The sequence below is a fragment of the Cherax quadricarinatus genome, unplaced genomic scaffold, assembly GCF_038502225.1.
Source record: "Cherax quadricarinatus isolate ZL_2023a unplaced genomic scaffold, ASM3850222v1 Contig29, whole genome shotgun sequence".
NCBI classification, from domain to species: domain Eukaryota; kingdom Metazoa; phylum Arthropoda; class Malacostraca; order Decapoda; family Parastacidae; genus Cherax; species Cherax quadricarinatus.
This window is the reverse complement of record NW_027195055.1, coordinates 455,001-469,371: the sequence shown is the minus strand read 5'-3', so window position 1 is coordinate 469,371 and position 14,371 is coordinate 455,001. Positions and strand designations below refer to the sequence as shown.

Below are 14,371 nucleotides of genomic sequence, written 5' to 3'. Positions count from 1 at the left end.
TACCCTACCTTCTCAGCTGATCACAGACTAATAAAGTTAATACTGGAGACACAATAAACATCATTACAGTATAAGTATGGAGAGCATGTGCACATCCACTCAGGTCAAAGGACAAGTGGTCACCACGCACTCTATGTTCTCTTCAAACCTTTTATACTAGTGTTTTATATAATTCAAACAATCAAAGGTTATAGAATTTTGGAATTAGTTAAATAAGGAAAACGCTGTCTAGTTGACATGACTAGCATAGCTTTTTAAGAATGGTAGGAGGCTAGGTGCTAGTGGGGGAACTGCTTAATGCTTCAAAACCAAAATTTGATTATCAATGGAGGCAACTAAATAAATTACACAACTTTTTTTTTTAAGGGTTTTTGGCAAATGATGCAAGGGTTGTGTTGTAAGAGTTTATTGTTCACTATATAGTGTGATTGTTATGTCCATGATTAGTTCGTCAGAGTTGATAGAGATCATATGTACAGAAGTAAGGCAAACTTGATGACAAGTGTTAGGACCACAATATATCCCGGAGAAGCCTTTACTGCTTGCTAGCATACACAACTGTAGCAGATTATACCTACGCTGCTGCATACAATGTGGCAGACCAAGTATATCTATACTGCTGCCTACAATGTGGCAGACTGAGTATATCTACACTGCTACCCTACACAACTATGTCAGAGTACAGTATATGACACTGCTAGAATACACAACTATGTCAGGGTATAGTATATGAACACAACTAGCCTACATGACTATCTCAAGAGTACAGTATATGAACACAGCTAGCCTACACAAGTGCAGCATAGCAAGCATTAACAAGAAGGAAACAACATCGGCCAAATATGGCCACAGAAAGTGAGGAGGAGCTCACCTTTCTCCAGGTAGTGTGGGGGCACAGCAGGCGTGGTGGGTCCTGGCATGCGATGTGGTGCTGGTGTGTCATCCATTGCTACAAGAAACAAACACAGTCATGCTTCATAATTTGTAACTTTCCCTGTTAATGCAAGACATAGCAAGGAATAAGGTGAATTAGGCAAGCAGTATCTCAAACTCCTGTAACAGACACTGCCTGGTATGTAATCAAGTTCAATCCAAAGGAAAGGTCTCTCAAATTTCTCGGATCAAGAGCCCTTCATCAGCATCAAAGACTAATTAAAGTATCTCAGAACCATTAACTCTTCCACTGTCCTTCATGATGATCTATGTTATTGATGCCAGTGGTGCCTATGTAGATCAACATTACTGATGCCAGTGGTGCCTACGTAGATCAACATTACTGATGCCAGTGGTGCCTACGTAGATCAACATTACTGATGCCAGTGGTGCCTACATAGATCAACATTATTGATGCCAGTGGTGGCTACATAGATCAACATTATTGATGCCAGAGGTGCCTATGCAGATCAACATTACTGACGCCAGTGGTGCCTACGGAAATCAACATTACTGATGACAGTGGCGCCTACGTAGATCAACATTACTGATGACAGTGATGCCTACGTGGATCAACATTATTGATGACAGTGGTGCCTATGGAGATCAGCATTATTTATGACAGTGGTGCCTATGTAGATAAACATTATTGATGACAGTGGTGCCTATGTAGATCCATGCTATAATCAGATATCAATTATGCTGTGAGCAATAAATTTTGGCTAAGATACGAGAGAGAGCAAGGAGCTAGTAACCCCTTCTCCCGTATGAATTACTAAATTTAAGAGAAACTTTCGTTTTTCTTTTTGGGCCACCCTGCCTTGGTGGGATACGGCCGGTGTGTTGAAAGAAGAAGAAAGAAAGATACGAGAGACTGGGTGTGTGTACACAGCATAAAAAAAAAGTGCCCCACACAGTGCATGATGGGAATGACTAAACTCTGAACTTGTGTTCAGGCTAAAACTGCAGCTTCGAGGTGCTTTCTAGGATGGTTTCCACTTGGTTTTATTGGCTCTTTCTTAGTGCCAATTGACAGATGGGAAGACATACTAATGAAATGGTGATTGTTTTGGTTAGTTTCATAGTGGAACTGGCCTGAAACATGCTTCAAAGTGGAGAAAAATTTCACTTTAGGCATTTTTCTGAGGAATGGCAGGAAGTCCCCTAAGCTGCCAGTCTGTTTTATGGGTTTTTACTGAGTTGGCTGCAATTATTGGCATAGCATAAACCATTTACCTGGAGTTTACCTGGAGAGAGTTCCGGGGGTCAACGCCCTCATGGCCCGGTCTGTGACCAGGCCTCCTGGTGGATCAGAGCCTGATCAACCTGGCTGTTACTGCTGGCTGCATGCAAACCAATGTACGAGCCACAGCCCGGCTGGTCAGGTACCGACTTTAGGTGCTTGTCCAGTGCCAGCTTGAAGACTGCCAAGGGTCTATTGGTAATCCCCCTTATGTATGCTGGAAGGCAGTTGAACAGTCTCGGGCCCCTGACACTTATTGTATTGTCCCTTAACGTGCTAGTGACACCCCTGCTTTTCATTGGGGGGATGTTGCATCGTCTGCCAAGTCTTTTGCTTTCGTTGTGAGTGATTTTCGTGTGCAAGTTCGGCATTAGTCCCTCTAGGATTTTCCAGGTGTATATAATCATGTATCTCTCCCGCCTGCATTCCAGGGAATACAGGTTCAGGAACTTCAAGCACTCCTGTAATTGAGGCATTTTATCTCTGTTATGCGCACCGTGAAAGTTCTCTGTACATTTTCTAGGTCAGCAATTTCACCTGCCTTGAAAGGTGCTGTTAGTGTGCAGCAATATTCCAGCCTAGATAGAACAAGTGACCTGAAGAGTGTCATCAATGGCTTGGCATCCCTAGTTTTGAAGGTTCTCATTATCCATCCTGTCATTTTTCTAGCAGCTGCAATTGATGGCTCATCATTGTTGTTAATATTTTATTAAACCAGGAAATAGGGAAACTTGGATTTTTAGTGTGATGGATTCAAAATGGAGAGCAAGTTTTATATAGGAGAGGCCTGGTGATGTAATTAACAAACAAATACTTGGTATAGCAGAGAGATATTTGTTTCTCGTATTGTGACTGTGTTCTAAGGTAACTCTCTAGGAAGAGTCAAGAGCGCTGGCTTGGTATTTGAACTAAGTGTCTAGTATATATAATACGCATAGTAGTAGGTGTCACATGATTTGTATATTAAGTAAATTGAGACTTGAATACTTGGAGTGTGTGTTGTCTTGGAACCAAAATGACTTATCATTCTGACAGTTGATGTTTGTTGGGTAACAATGAATTACTGTACATCTGATTTAATTGTAACAGATCCCCAAGTACAGATGATATAAGTGCACAAGGGATGGGTTAGAAAGTACAAAGCAAGTAATGTTGTCTGCAGAACATAAACTTTTGAAACTATGGCTACAGTTAACCCGTAAACGGTCCAAACGTATATAATATACATTTTTACCTCTAGTGCCCCAAACGTACATATACATTTTATTTGTCATACATTCAACATTGCCACAATAAGCCTGAGTCACCTAGACATGAGAGAATGGGTGTGCGCACTCACTGTGCGCCATATTAAAATAACTGGGGATGCCTGGGTTCCATATGCTCTTTTTTCCTATTAAAAAAAAAAATTATTTTTTCAAAAAATTTGGGGCACTACGCGAGAGAATGTATATATATGTTTGGACCATTAACGGGTTAAATAAATTTCTTGGATAGGTAAAAGATGTGAATGTTGAATTTTAGGTTATAGTCAAGGTGTATATCTAGAAATTTTCCATTTTCTTGGTCTCTATGAGCTACAAGGTATATATTCTTATATTAAATTCAGTGATTTTTAGCTTTACTTGCAAACATCGTGTAGATCTTATCAATACTAAGGGTAAGCTTGCTGGCTATCATCCAAGTAGATCTTGTCACATACTTCACATTGACTGAGTTTGAAATAACAAAAGGAGAGTTGGAAATAAATGGTATAAAATACTGACACAATAAAGGATCACATTACGTATACATGTACTGCTTCTGTGTTTATTTTTCCAAAAGTAGAGTTATCAGCAAACAAGACTTCTTTAAGTTACTATGAGGAATTAGGTTGGTCATTAATGTAGACAAGAGCCTAGGGCACTGCCCTATGACATCCATATATTGACAGGTTGGACTAATGAAGTAGTAGTACTAATGCACACATGCTGGCATCTACCAGTAAGGTAGGACTTAACTATTTCACTGCCTGTCACGTAGAACTATGCCATTGAAACCAGAGTCCCTTAACCCTTTGACTGTTTCCGACGTATAAATACGTCTTACGAGCCAATGTTTCTGACGTATTTATACGCACAAATTCTAGCGGCTTCAAATCGAGCGCCAAAGGCCTGATAGGCCTACACAGGAGAGAATGGGTCTCAGTGGTCGGTGTGCACCCTGTGAAAAAAATCTGGGACCTAGCGGTGCATTGTGGGAATGCCATGTTGTCAGTCCATTTTCACCATGCCTCTCGGTAAGAAGTTCCTCACTCCTCGGCGGATTGGAGGTCTTTTGTTCCCAAGTGATAGCTCTAACAGCGATGAAAGTGTCAGTGACAGTGAATTCAAGGGTTTTCAAGTGAGTGTTACCGAAAAAAGTGCCCAGGATAACGTAAATAGTGACGAAAACCCAGATGACCCACAACCTTCGACCTCTGGTGCTGTGCCGGCTTGTTCACGTTCACGTTCGCCTGTACCAGGACGAAAGAGGAAACTATTTGGTCGTGTACAACACCCTGATGATAGCAGTGATAGTGATAGTGATTTCAAGGTCATTGAAAGCAGTTCTAGTGACAGTGAGAGTGAATATTCCCCAGTGAAGCGCCAATATGTACGACGTAGCATGCGGTCTGGTAGTGTTTCATATGTTGTTCCAAGGGGAAGGAGAAACTCTGGGAGCACATCCCGTGGCCCAACACCACGACCTGATAGTGAAGATGACGATATTGTAACGATGGGTATGAATGGTGACAGTGAGGGAGGAGGCAGTGGTGGTGATAGTGAGGGTGGCACGGCCCATGTGGCACCATCACCGGGCCACGCTACTAGCCACGCGGCTGACTCAGCAGAACAACCAGCCTCACCCTACCCCACACTGCCACAACCTGCACCACCACAACCTGCACAGCCACAACCACAGCCACAACCACGGTACAATATCCAGACCCCACCAGCAGACCGCATCTGGGATTGGCAGGACGGTGACGAGTTTGTTCCCAGTCCCCATGACTTTGATGAAACACAAAGTGGAATAAAGCCATCTTGTCCACTTGGGAACAATGCCAGTGAACTGGACTGCTTTGAGTTATTCTTCGATGAACCCCTGATGGACATCATTGTCAGGGAAACCAACACATACTGTGAATACACCATGGCAAATACAATTCTCTCACCAAAATCACGGCTACACAAGTGGAAGGAGACAACTGTGGCAGAGATGTACCTGTTTTTTGCCACAATAATGCTTATGCCACATGTGTATAAGCACACTGTCACCACATACTGGACAACAGATCGCCTGATTTCAACTCCAGGTTTTAGTGACATTATAGGTGGCAATCGTTTCCTGATACTGTTGCGTATGTTACACTTTTCAGACAAAACCAGGCCTGACAGAAGCGACAGGTTATATAAGATAAGAAATGTGTTTATGTACCTGAAACAAAAGTGCTGCATGTATTTTTATCCGTTCAGGAAGCTTGTTATTGATGAGTCCTTGATTTTATTCAAAGGAAGACTCTCATTCAAGCAATATATACCAAGCAAGAGGAAACGCTTTGGTATAAAGCTATTTGTACTGTGTGATTGCAGAAGTGGTCTTGTTTTAGATATTATTGTGTACACTGGCAGTAATACTTTGAGAGATACCATGAAGTTATTGGGTATCTCTGGTGATGTGGTTCGAACAATGATGGAACCATATCTTGGTAAGGGGCATATGTTATTTACTGATAACTGGTACACATGCCCCTTACTCAGTGATTTCTTGCGAGTGAACTTGACAGACGTGTGTGGCACAGTGCGTGGTAATCGCAAACATATGCCAAGGTTCGACGCTGGCACTCGCAGAGGTGAGGTGCAAGCCTTTGCTGCCAATGACATCATGGCATTTCGGTGGCATGACAAACGTGATGTCACATTGTTGACATCAGTTCACACAAACGAAATGGTACCCAGTGGCAGGGACAACAGAGAGACCAATGAACCCATTCTAAAGCCTGCAGCTGTCATGGACTACAACCTCAATATGCGCTTAGTGGACAAATGTGACATGCAGATTGGGTTTGCAGACTGTGTACGCAAGAGTTATAAGTGGTATATCAAACTTTTTTTCCATCTTGTTGATATCTCTATGCTAAATGCTTATAACATATACAAGTTGAAGACCAACAAAACACCAAAATATGGTGAATTTTGCCTGTCAGTAATCAGACAAATAATTGCAAAGTACCAAGGAGCAACTCCTGCAATAGACCAGCGCCCACAGACGTCATCTCGTATGAGGCCTGGTGATCACTACCCCATACAACTGCCTCCTACTACTGCCAAGAAAAATGCTCAGAAGAGGTGTTATGTATGTATGCATACCACAAAACGCCCACAAACACGCAGAGACACTCGTTTTATGTGTGAGGAGTGTGAAGTGCCCCTCTGCATATACCCATGTTTCAAAGAGTTCCACAAGCTGCAGCAGTTCTAGGAACGTGTTTAGTGACTGTACATATGTATATATATTATGGAACAATAGTAATAAACATTGTTTTGTATTGTTTGTTTGTGTAAAAAAAGTGTATACACAAACTAATAGTGATAAAGTTTGTTCTGTTATTGTGTTGTAAATAATGAGTGTATATTTGAACAATGCACCTTACATTGGTCTCACAGGCCACATAAGTTACTTGGAAAAGAAAAATATTGAAAAATGCAAGAAACCTTTGAATTAGAGTAAATAAAAGAATACCGGGTGGGCGGCAGTCGCCGCTGTTGCCGTACGCACGTCAATTTCTGCAAACTTTGCGGCTCTATATCTCGGTAAGTACTGATGGCAAAAATTTTTTTTTAGGCTTAAAACACTAGTAAAAATATTCCTAACATTTTCATAAGAAAAAATAATTTTTTTTTTTTTCGAATATTTGGAGACATAGAATGACAGTTTCAGAGAGGGCCCTGAAACAGTCAAAGGGTTAAGCACTTTTTATGTCATGAGCTCAGCTCACTCAATAAGCTGTGACCAGTAAATTTTCGCCCAGATACGAGAGAATAGATCTGTGCAGTGAGTGTGCACAATATAAAAAAAAAACTGCCCCAAACAGTGCATGATGGGGAAAACAAAACTGTGACTGTGGAGGTAAAAAAAAATGGCAATTTGAAGTGTTGTCTTGGATTGTTTGTATGGTTTTACTGGATGTTTCTTGATATAATTGGACAGAATGAAAAACATGCTACTGAAATAGAGATGATTTTGATTAGTTTCTGAAAAGTAAGAAGCTTGATACTGAGCTCAAAGTAGTGGAAACAATAGATTTTTGATGATGTTCCTAAGGGTGGGTAAGGCACCCCTACACACACTGGTCAGTTTTATGGGGTTTTTAACAGGTCTGATTCAATTACTGGGATGCCATAAACCATAAACAATCATTCCTAGTTATATCTTATTATCCAAGAAAAAGAGTAAATCTTCTGTTTTTGTGTGACTAAGAATTCAAAATGGAAGGGAAGTTTAACATAGGAGGTGCCTGGGAACACGATTAATGAATAGAGGAAATGTTTTAGTGCCAGGAATGTCTACACTGTTTATTTTGTAATTGCTTTACAAACTCTGCGTGTCAATTGCTACTAGCCTGTTCGGTGTGAAGATTTTGCAGTAAGCTTTGCTATTGCGTATCCACCTTGTATGCGTATTCTGCAATCGTACTGTGCACAGCTAAGCGTGTTCTGCAAATAACGTGTTACACTGGGGTATTCTGCAATCATACTGTGCATAGGACCATAACATTGTATCAATCGCATCTGCTAGAAAAATGACAGGATGGATAATGAGAACCTTCAAAACTAGGGAGGCCAAGCCCATGATGACACTCTTCAGGTCACTTGTTCTATCTAGGCTGGAATATTGCTGCACTCTAACAGCACCTTTCAAGGCAGGTGAAATTGCGGACCTAGAAAATGTACAGAGAACTTTCACGGCGCGCATAACGGAGATAAAACACCTCAATTACTGGGAGCGCTTGAGGTTTCTAAACCTGTATTCCCTGGAACGCAGGAGGGAGAGATACATGATTATATACACCTGGAAAATCCTAGAGGGACTAGTACCGAACTTGCACACGAAAATCACTCACTACGAAAGCAAAAGACTTGGCAGACGATGCACCATCCCCCCAATGAAAAGCAGGGGTGTCACTAGCACGTTAAGAGACCATACAATAAGTGTCAGGGGCCCGAGACTGTTCAACTGCCTCCCAGCACACATAAGGGGGATTACCAACAGACCCCTGGCAGTCTTCAAGCTGGCACTGGACAAGCACCTAAAGTCAGTTCCTGATCAGCCGGGCTGTGGCTCGTACGTTGGTTTGCGTGCAGCCAGCAGCAACAGCCTGGTTGATCAGGCGCTGATCCACCAGGAGGCCTGGTCACAGACCGGGCCGCGGGGGCGTTGACCCCCGAAACTCTCTCCAGGTAAACTCCAGGTAATAGCGAATAACTCATACATTGTGGTATGCCACCTAGACGAGTCAGACGTCTGGTGTCGGCATATACTTTGTTTAACCTACCTAAATTGTCCCAACAGCGTTGTTGGCAAATTGCTCATTCCATTGGCATTAATTACGAATGCACTCTCACAGCGGCGCAACTGCGCTCACTGATTACTGACAAACTTTGAGAAGAAGAGATGGCACATCAGACTTCTCCCTCAACGGGAGCTATGTTCTCGCAGGAGGAAGATGATATATCAACGGAGCAAAATCGTCATTATAGTGCAGCAGGGTTGTCTCGAGGTGAATCAGCAGCATTGGCACTTGAGCTGGCAAAAATCAATCTTCAGCAGGCTAGGGAACAGAGAGCATTTGCAAAAGAAGAATTTGATAGGGAAAAAGAAAGGAGGCAGTTTTTGCATTCTGTAGATGACTTCTGTTTACAGAAAGCAGTACAGCTTGTTCCCCGCTTTAATGAGGCCGAACCAGAACAATTTTTTGAAAGCTTCGAAAATCAGGCTCGAGCCTTGAGGTGGCTGGAACAGCATTGGGAATCGTTGGTTCACACAGCATTGTTTGGTAAGGCATAGGAATTTACGTCAGTGTTAAATGACACTGAATTTTCTGATTATAAAGTAGTGAAGACCACAGTTTTGGGAGCATATACATGTATCCCAGCTAAATATAGAAAGTTGTTTAAATTAGGCAGGCGACAGCTTGGTTAATCCCTGGTTGATTTTGTGCGACAGCAGACCAAAGCTTTTACCAGCTGGTATAAAGCAAGTGGTGTTGCAACCTTTGAGGATCTGGTTCAGCTTATTCTGATAGACAACCTGCTGGAATCTGTGGGATCAGAGGTTCGAGTCTTTCTGCAGGATCATGACTTAACCACTGCATTGGAGGCAGCCAGGTTGGCTGATACCTTTGAAACTAACCGCTCCTTGTCCAAGCGGTCCTGTCCCTCTTTTCAACAGCCTGGCATGTGCAGAGATCGTCAACCTTGGAGAATGAAGTGCCAGCCAGAGGGAGAACGTCTACATCAGCTAACTAAGTCACCTGGTGAGCCACGCTTCTCAACTTATGGTCCACCTGGTGAGAGACAAACTACTCAACATGGTGCATCTCGACAACAGTATCCAGAGAGACACCAGCCAGAGCGACACCAGTTGCAACATCAGCAGGGAGTAAAGGGCAAGCCTGTCGTCTGCTTCCTCTGTAACCAAGTAGGTCACATCCGTCCCAACTGCCCCCACAAACCCCAACCCATTGGGAAAATCTCTAATATCCCTAGTAACATGTCCCCGAGAGAAGTAGAAAAAGGGATGGCCCCTTATTATTGTAAGAGTCTTATTTCCCTTCAGGAAAACTCCGAAACAACTGAAGTCAAAACCTTTTAGAGATACTGGAGCATATTGCTCACTTATAAGAGGGGGAATATTACCCCTTTCAAAGAACACTTTCTTGAATTCCTCTGTTTTATTGAAAGCATTTGGAGGAGCTATATATTCTGTCCCTTTGCATAAAATTTATGTACAGTGCAAATATTACACTGCGTACTTGACTGTGGGTGTATCCAAAGGATTCCCCATGAAAGATGCCATGTTATTACTGGGTAATAACATTACCACTGCTAGTGTGTGTCCTGAACCCATAATGATTAATTCTTTTCCGATGTTGGCCATAACTCGGGCAACATCCCAAGGGTTGTCTGGTGAGAATGTTGACCTATCCTTGGATGACTCTGATCTCGGAATAGCCACGTTGTTTTACGAGGCACACCGGCCGGAGCGTTGTAAATCAAGTGAACAGACCCCGATCAAGCCTTCCTATTCCCAGGTTGCAGGATTGCCAGATATCTCTGTTTCCATGCCCGAGGGACTGTCCTTCCGGGAGGAACAACGAAAGGACCTTTCTTTAAATTTCGCTTTTCAGGCAGCCATGGGTAAATCCTCTCTGGATCATCCGGTCAAGTATAAACTTAAAAACGATTATTTGATCTGCACTGAGACTGGTAAGGAGATAGAGGGCCAGCAATTGTCTGACAGGTTAGTGGTTCCAACAAAGTTTAGACCTCAAATATTGAATATAGCTCATAATACTTCATTAGGAGGTCACTTAGGAATTACTAAAACCTTATATAGAATCGCAAAAGAATTTTATTGGCCAAAATTAAAGCAGGATGTGAAGAATCATATCCGGTGTTGCCGAGAATGTCAGCAAGTAGGGAAACCTGGACATTCCATTAAACCTGCACCTCTCCAACCAATACCTGCTGATGGAGAACCTTTTGCAGATTTAATTATAGATTGTGTAGGTCCACTACCTAGGTCAAAGTCGGGAAATCAGTATTTATTTACCATTATGGATAGAGTAACTAGATATCCTGAAGCAATTCCCATGCGCAGTATTAATACTAAAGCTATTCTCAAAGCTTTAACAAAATTTATTTCTTGTTTTGGCATTCCTAAAACTATTCGAAGTGATCAAGGTACTAACTTCACTGCCAAAGCATTTAGGGAAGCATTAAGTAGGTTAGGGATAATCCACAACTTATCCACTGCGTATCATCCTCAGTCTCAAGGCGCCTTGGAAAAATTCCATCAGACGTTAAAAACCATGATGAGAACTTTTTGTATGCATTTTCCTACAGACTGGGATGAATCACTACCTTTGTTGCTGTTCTCAGTGCGAGAAACGGTGCAAGAGTCTACCGGGTATAGTCCATTTGAGCTGATCTTTGGGCACAATGTACGAGGTCCTTTTCGGGTGCTCAAAGAAGGATGGATGGGAGAAGACGATAGCTCAACACTACAACCGGTCTTCAAGGTTGCAGGTGGCACATCAGTTAGCCAAGGCTAACCTAAAGACAGCTCAAAATATGATGAAACAGAGGTATGACAGAAGTGCACAATTCTGTTCCTTCCATCCAGGAGACAAGGTGTTGGTGCAGGAACCTATACCTGGCCACACCTTGAAAGCTAGATTTACAGGACCTATGCAAATTGTAAGTAAATTATCTGATGTAAATTATGTGGTAGCTCCCATTGATAAGACCTCAAAAACTAAAACTTACCACATTAATCAATTAAAATCTTTTCATACACCAGATAAAGTCCCAGTAATGACTCTGTCCTCTTCCTCTAAGGACGACTCTGACTCTTTGCACTCTATTTCTGAAATTAATGTTAAACTTTCAAACTCTGTCCTCCTCAAGGACCCTAGCTCTTTAATGGAGGGACTATCTGAAACGCAAGCAACAAGTTTAACTGAGCTTCTACAGTCATACCCTGATATTTTTTCGGATGTGCCGAAAAAATGTACGTTAGGTTTTCATGATGTAGATGTGGGAAACTCTAAACCTATTAAACTCTCCCCCTACAGAGCTAATCCTGAAAAGCAAAGGCTACTTCAGCAGGAAGTAGAATTTCTTTAAGAGCATGGTTTAGTGGAGAAGGCATCTAGTCCATGGGCTTCACCGTGCATCCTTGTTAAAAAGCTGATGGAGGGTTTCGTATGTGTACAGACTACCGTAAGGTGAATGAGGTCACAATCACAGATGCTTACCCTCTTCCTCATCTGGATGACGTAATCGACTTTGTGGGTAAAGCTACTTTTGTGTCCAAGTTAGATCTTAAAGGTTACTATCAGGTACCTTTGACGGATAAGGCGAAGGAAATCTCTGCCTTCGTAATTCCAGGATGTCATTATCAATATAGAGTTACCCCCTTCGGAATGAAAAATTCCCCCTCTTCATTCCAGAAACTTATCCATCAGGCTATTAAAGGACTTGAAGGCACGGCAGCATACCTGGATGATATTGTTGTGGTGTCTGATACTTGGGATCAACACCTATTTAGACTTAAGGCTCTTTTTGAGACCTTTCAGAGTTCCCATCTAACTGTTAATTTATCTAAATCTTCCTTTGGCCAGGCCACTATCACTTTTCTAGGCCATGAAGTAGGTAGTGGTAAAGTTGCTCCTAAACTTGCTAAAGTTCTTGCCATTAAAGATTATCCAGTTCCTCATGATAGGAAATCTCTTCAACGTTTCCTAGGCATGATAGGATTTTACAGAAGATTCTGTAAGAATTTCTCAGATATTGTAGCCCCTCTTACCTCTCTTACCAGTCACAAAGTTCCCTTTAATAGGACCCCAGAATGTCAGAGTGCTTTTGATAAAGCAAAAAGATTATTGTGTACTGCACCCATTCTTTTGTCTCCAGACTTCTCCAAACCTTTTTCATTACAGGTTGATGCTTGAGAGTCTGGGGTTGGGGCAGTACTATTGCAAAACAGGAACGAGGAGTTGCAGCCTGTAGCCTATTTTTCAGCCAAATTCCAGCCGCATCAGAGGGCTTACTCTACCACTGAAAAAGAAGCCCTCGCTCTGGTACTGGCTTTGGAGCATTTCGATGTTTATGTGGGCCAGACATCACAGGTGGTCACTGTCTACAGTGATCACAATCTTCTAGTATATCTCCAATCCATGAAGAACCACAACACAAGGCTCATGCGTTGGACATTAAGACTGCAACCCTATTTTTTGAAAATTGTACATATTGCTGGCAAAGAAAATATGTTGGCAGATTCCTTATCTAGAATCTAATATTATTTATAATTGTATATTAGGTTAGGATGTGTTAGGTTACTTGTGGTAACCCCTTCCAAGCTCTTTTTTTTTTTATCCCCTGGTGTGGGGTTTTTTTTTTAGTGAGGGGATGCGGGCTACCGTCCGCCTGTATCTTGGACCTAAGCTAGCCCGTCTGTCTGCTGTTTTGCTCTGAGTTTAGGGTTTGGCTTTTTGTCACGAGAAAAGCTGAGCTCTAAGAGTTGGATGGTTGAGATGAAAGGTGGTCCCATTATTTTGTGCCATGATGGCACGGTTACCACTGGGAGGTGGCAACCTAATCCTGAGCCTTCTCGGGGTGGGGGTGTGGCATGCAAAGAGTACGTAACCTTTATTCAGCACATGTACACACCCTCATTTACAGGCTGTCTCCCCCAACCAGCGAACCAGGTAGCTGAGGGTTGACAATGGGGCCCCGTCGTTCAACTAGTAACCAGGTTCCAGCCAATAAGAAGATGTTTTTGGCAATCACAGAGGTTATGTGGGTACCACTCTCTTGTCTGCCCTTGTCATTCCCATTTTAGAGCTGGTTGAAGCACGGTCTGCTCTCTTGTGGCTTCTATTCTGCCTTGCTTACCATGGAGTGCAATAATACCTATCACTGTACATAGTGTACATAGTGTACGTACTGCTGTTCTAAATTGGTGAAGGATAAAATAAGTCAAAACTTTTCTGCTGTGTTTATTTTGCTCCCTTTAAACCCAGGATAACAGGTCATTTGGAATCCTGGGTTGTAATAACTGTTGTCTACTATTAAGCCCAGGAATTCTGCCCTCTTCTTTCTGTAGTATTTGAGTCTCATTAATTCTAATATCATGTACCTCCTGTCACCACTTCTTCTACATCCATAAACTGTACCCTTTTCTGCTGCAATCTGTCATGACTATTATAACAATCATGAGATATGACTGAGTGATCACTGTACAGTAAACATTGTACAGTAATAACTGTACAGTAATCATTGTATAGAGATCAATTTCTGCTGCATCATTTAGGAAAACGGCTCCTAACACCTATTAATGTTAAAATGAAGTTTCACTATATAACGCAACACCATAAATTGTGAAAAA

General features: G+C 42.1%; 1 protein-coding gene across 14 annotated transcripts in view; it reads right to left on the bottom strand.

The window, feature by feature from the left end:
* LOC128698833 (abl interactor 2) overlaps nt 1-14,371 on the bottom strand; it is a 201,492-nt gene that overhangs the window by 76,325 nt on the left and 110,796 nt on the right. For all 14 annotated transcript variants that reach the window (XR_011391029.1, XM_070079849.1, XM_070079850.1 and 11 more), the window contains one exon: nt 872-949. Coding sequence is in view for 13 of the 14 variants with exons in the window: in XM_070079849.1 (XP_069935950.1) it covers nt 872-949 (78 nt within the window). In the remaining variant the exon portion in view is untranslated. The remainder of the gene's footprint in view (nt 1-871; nt 950-14,371) is intronic.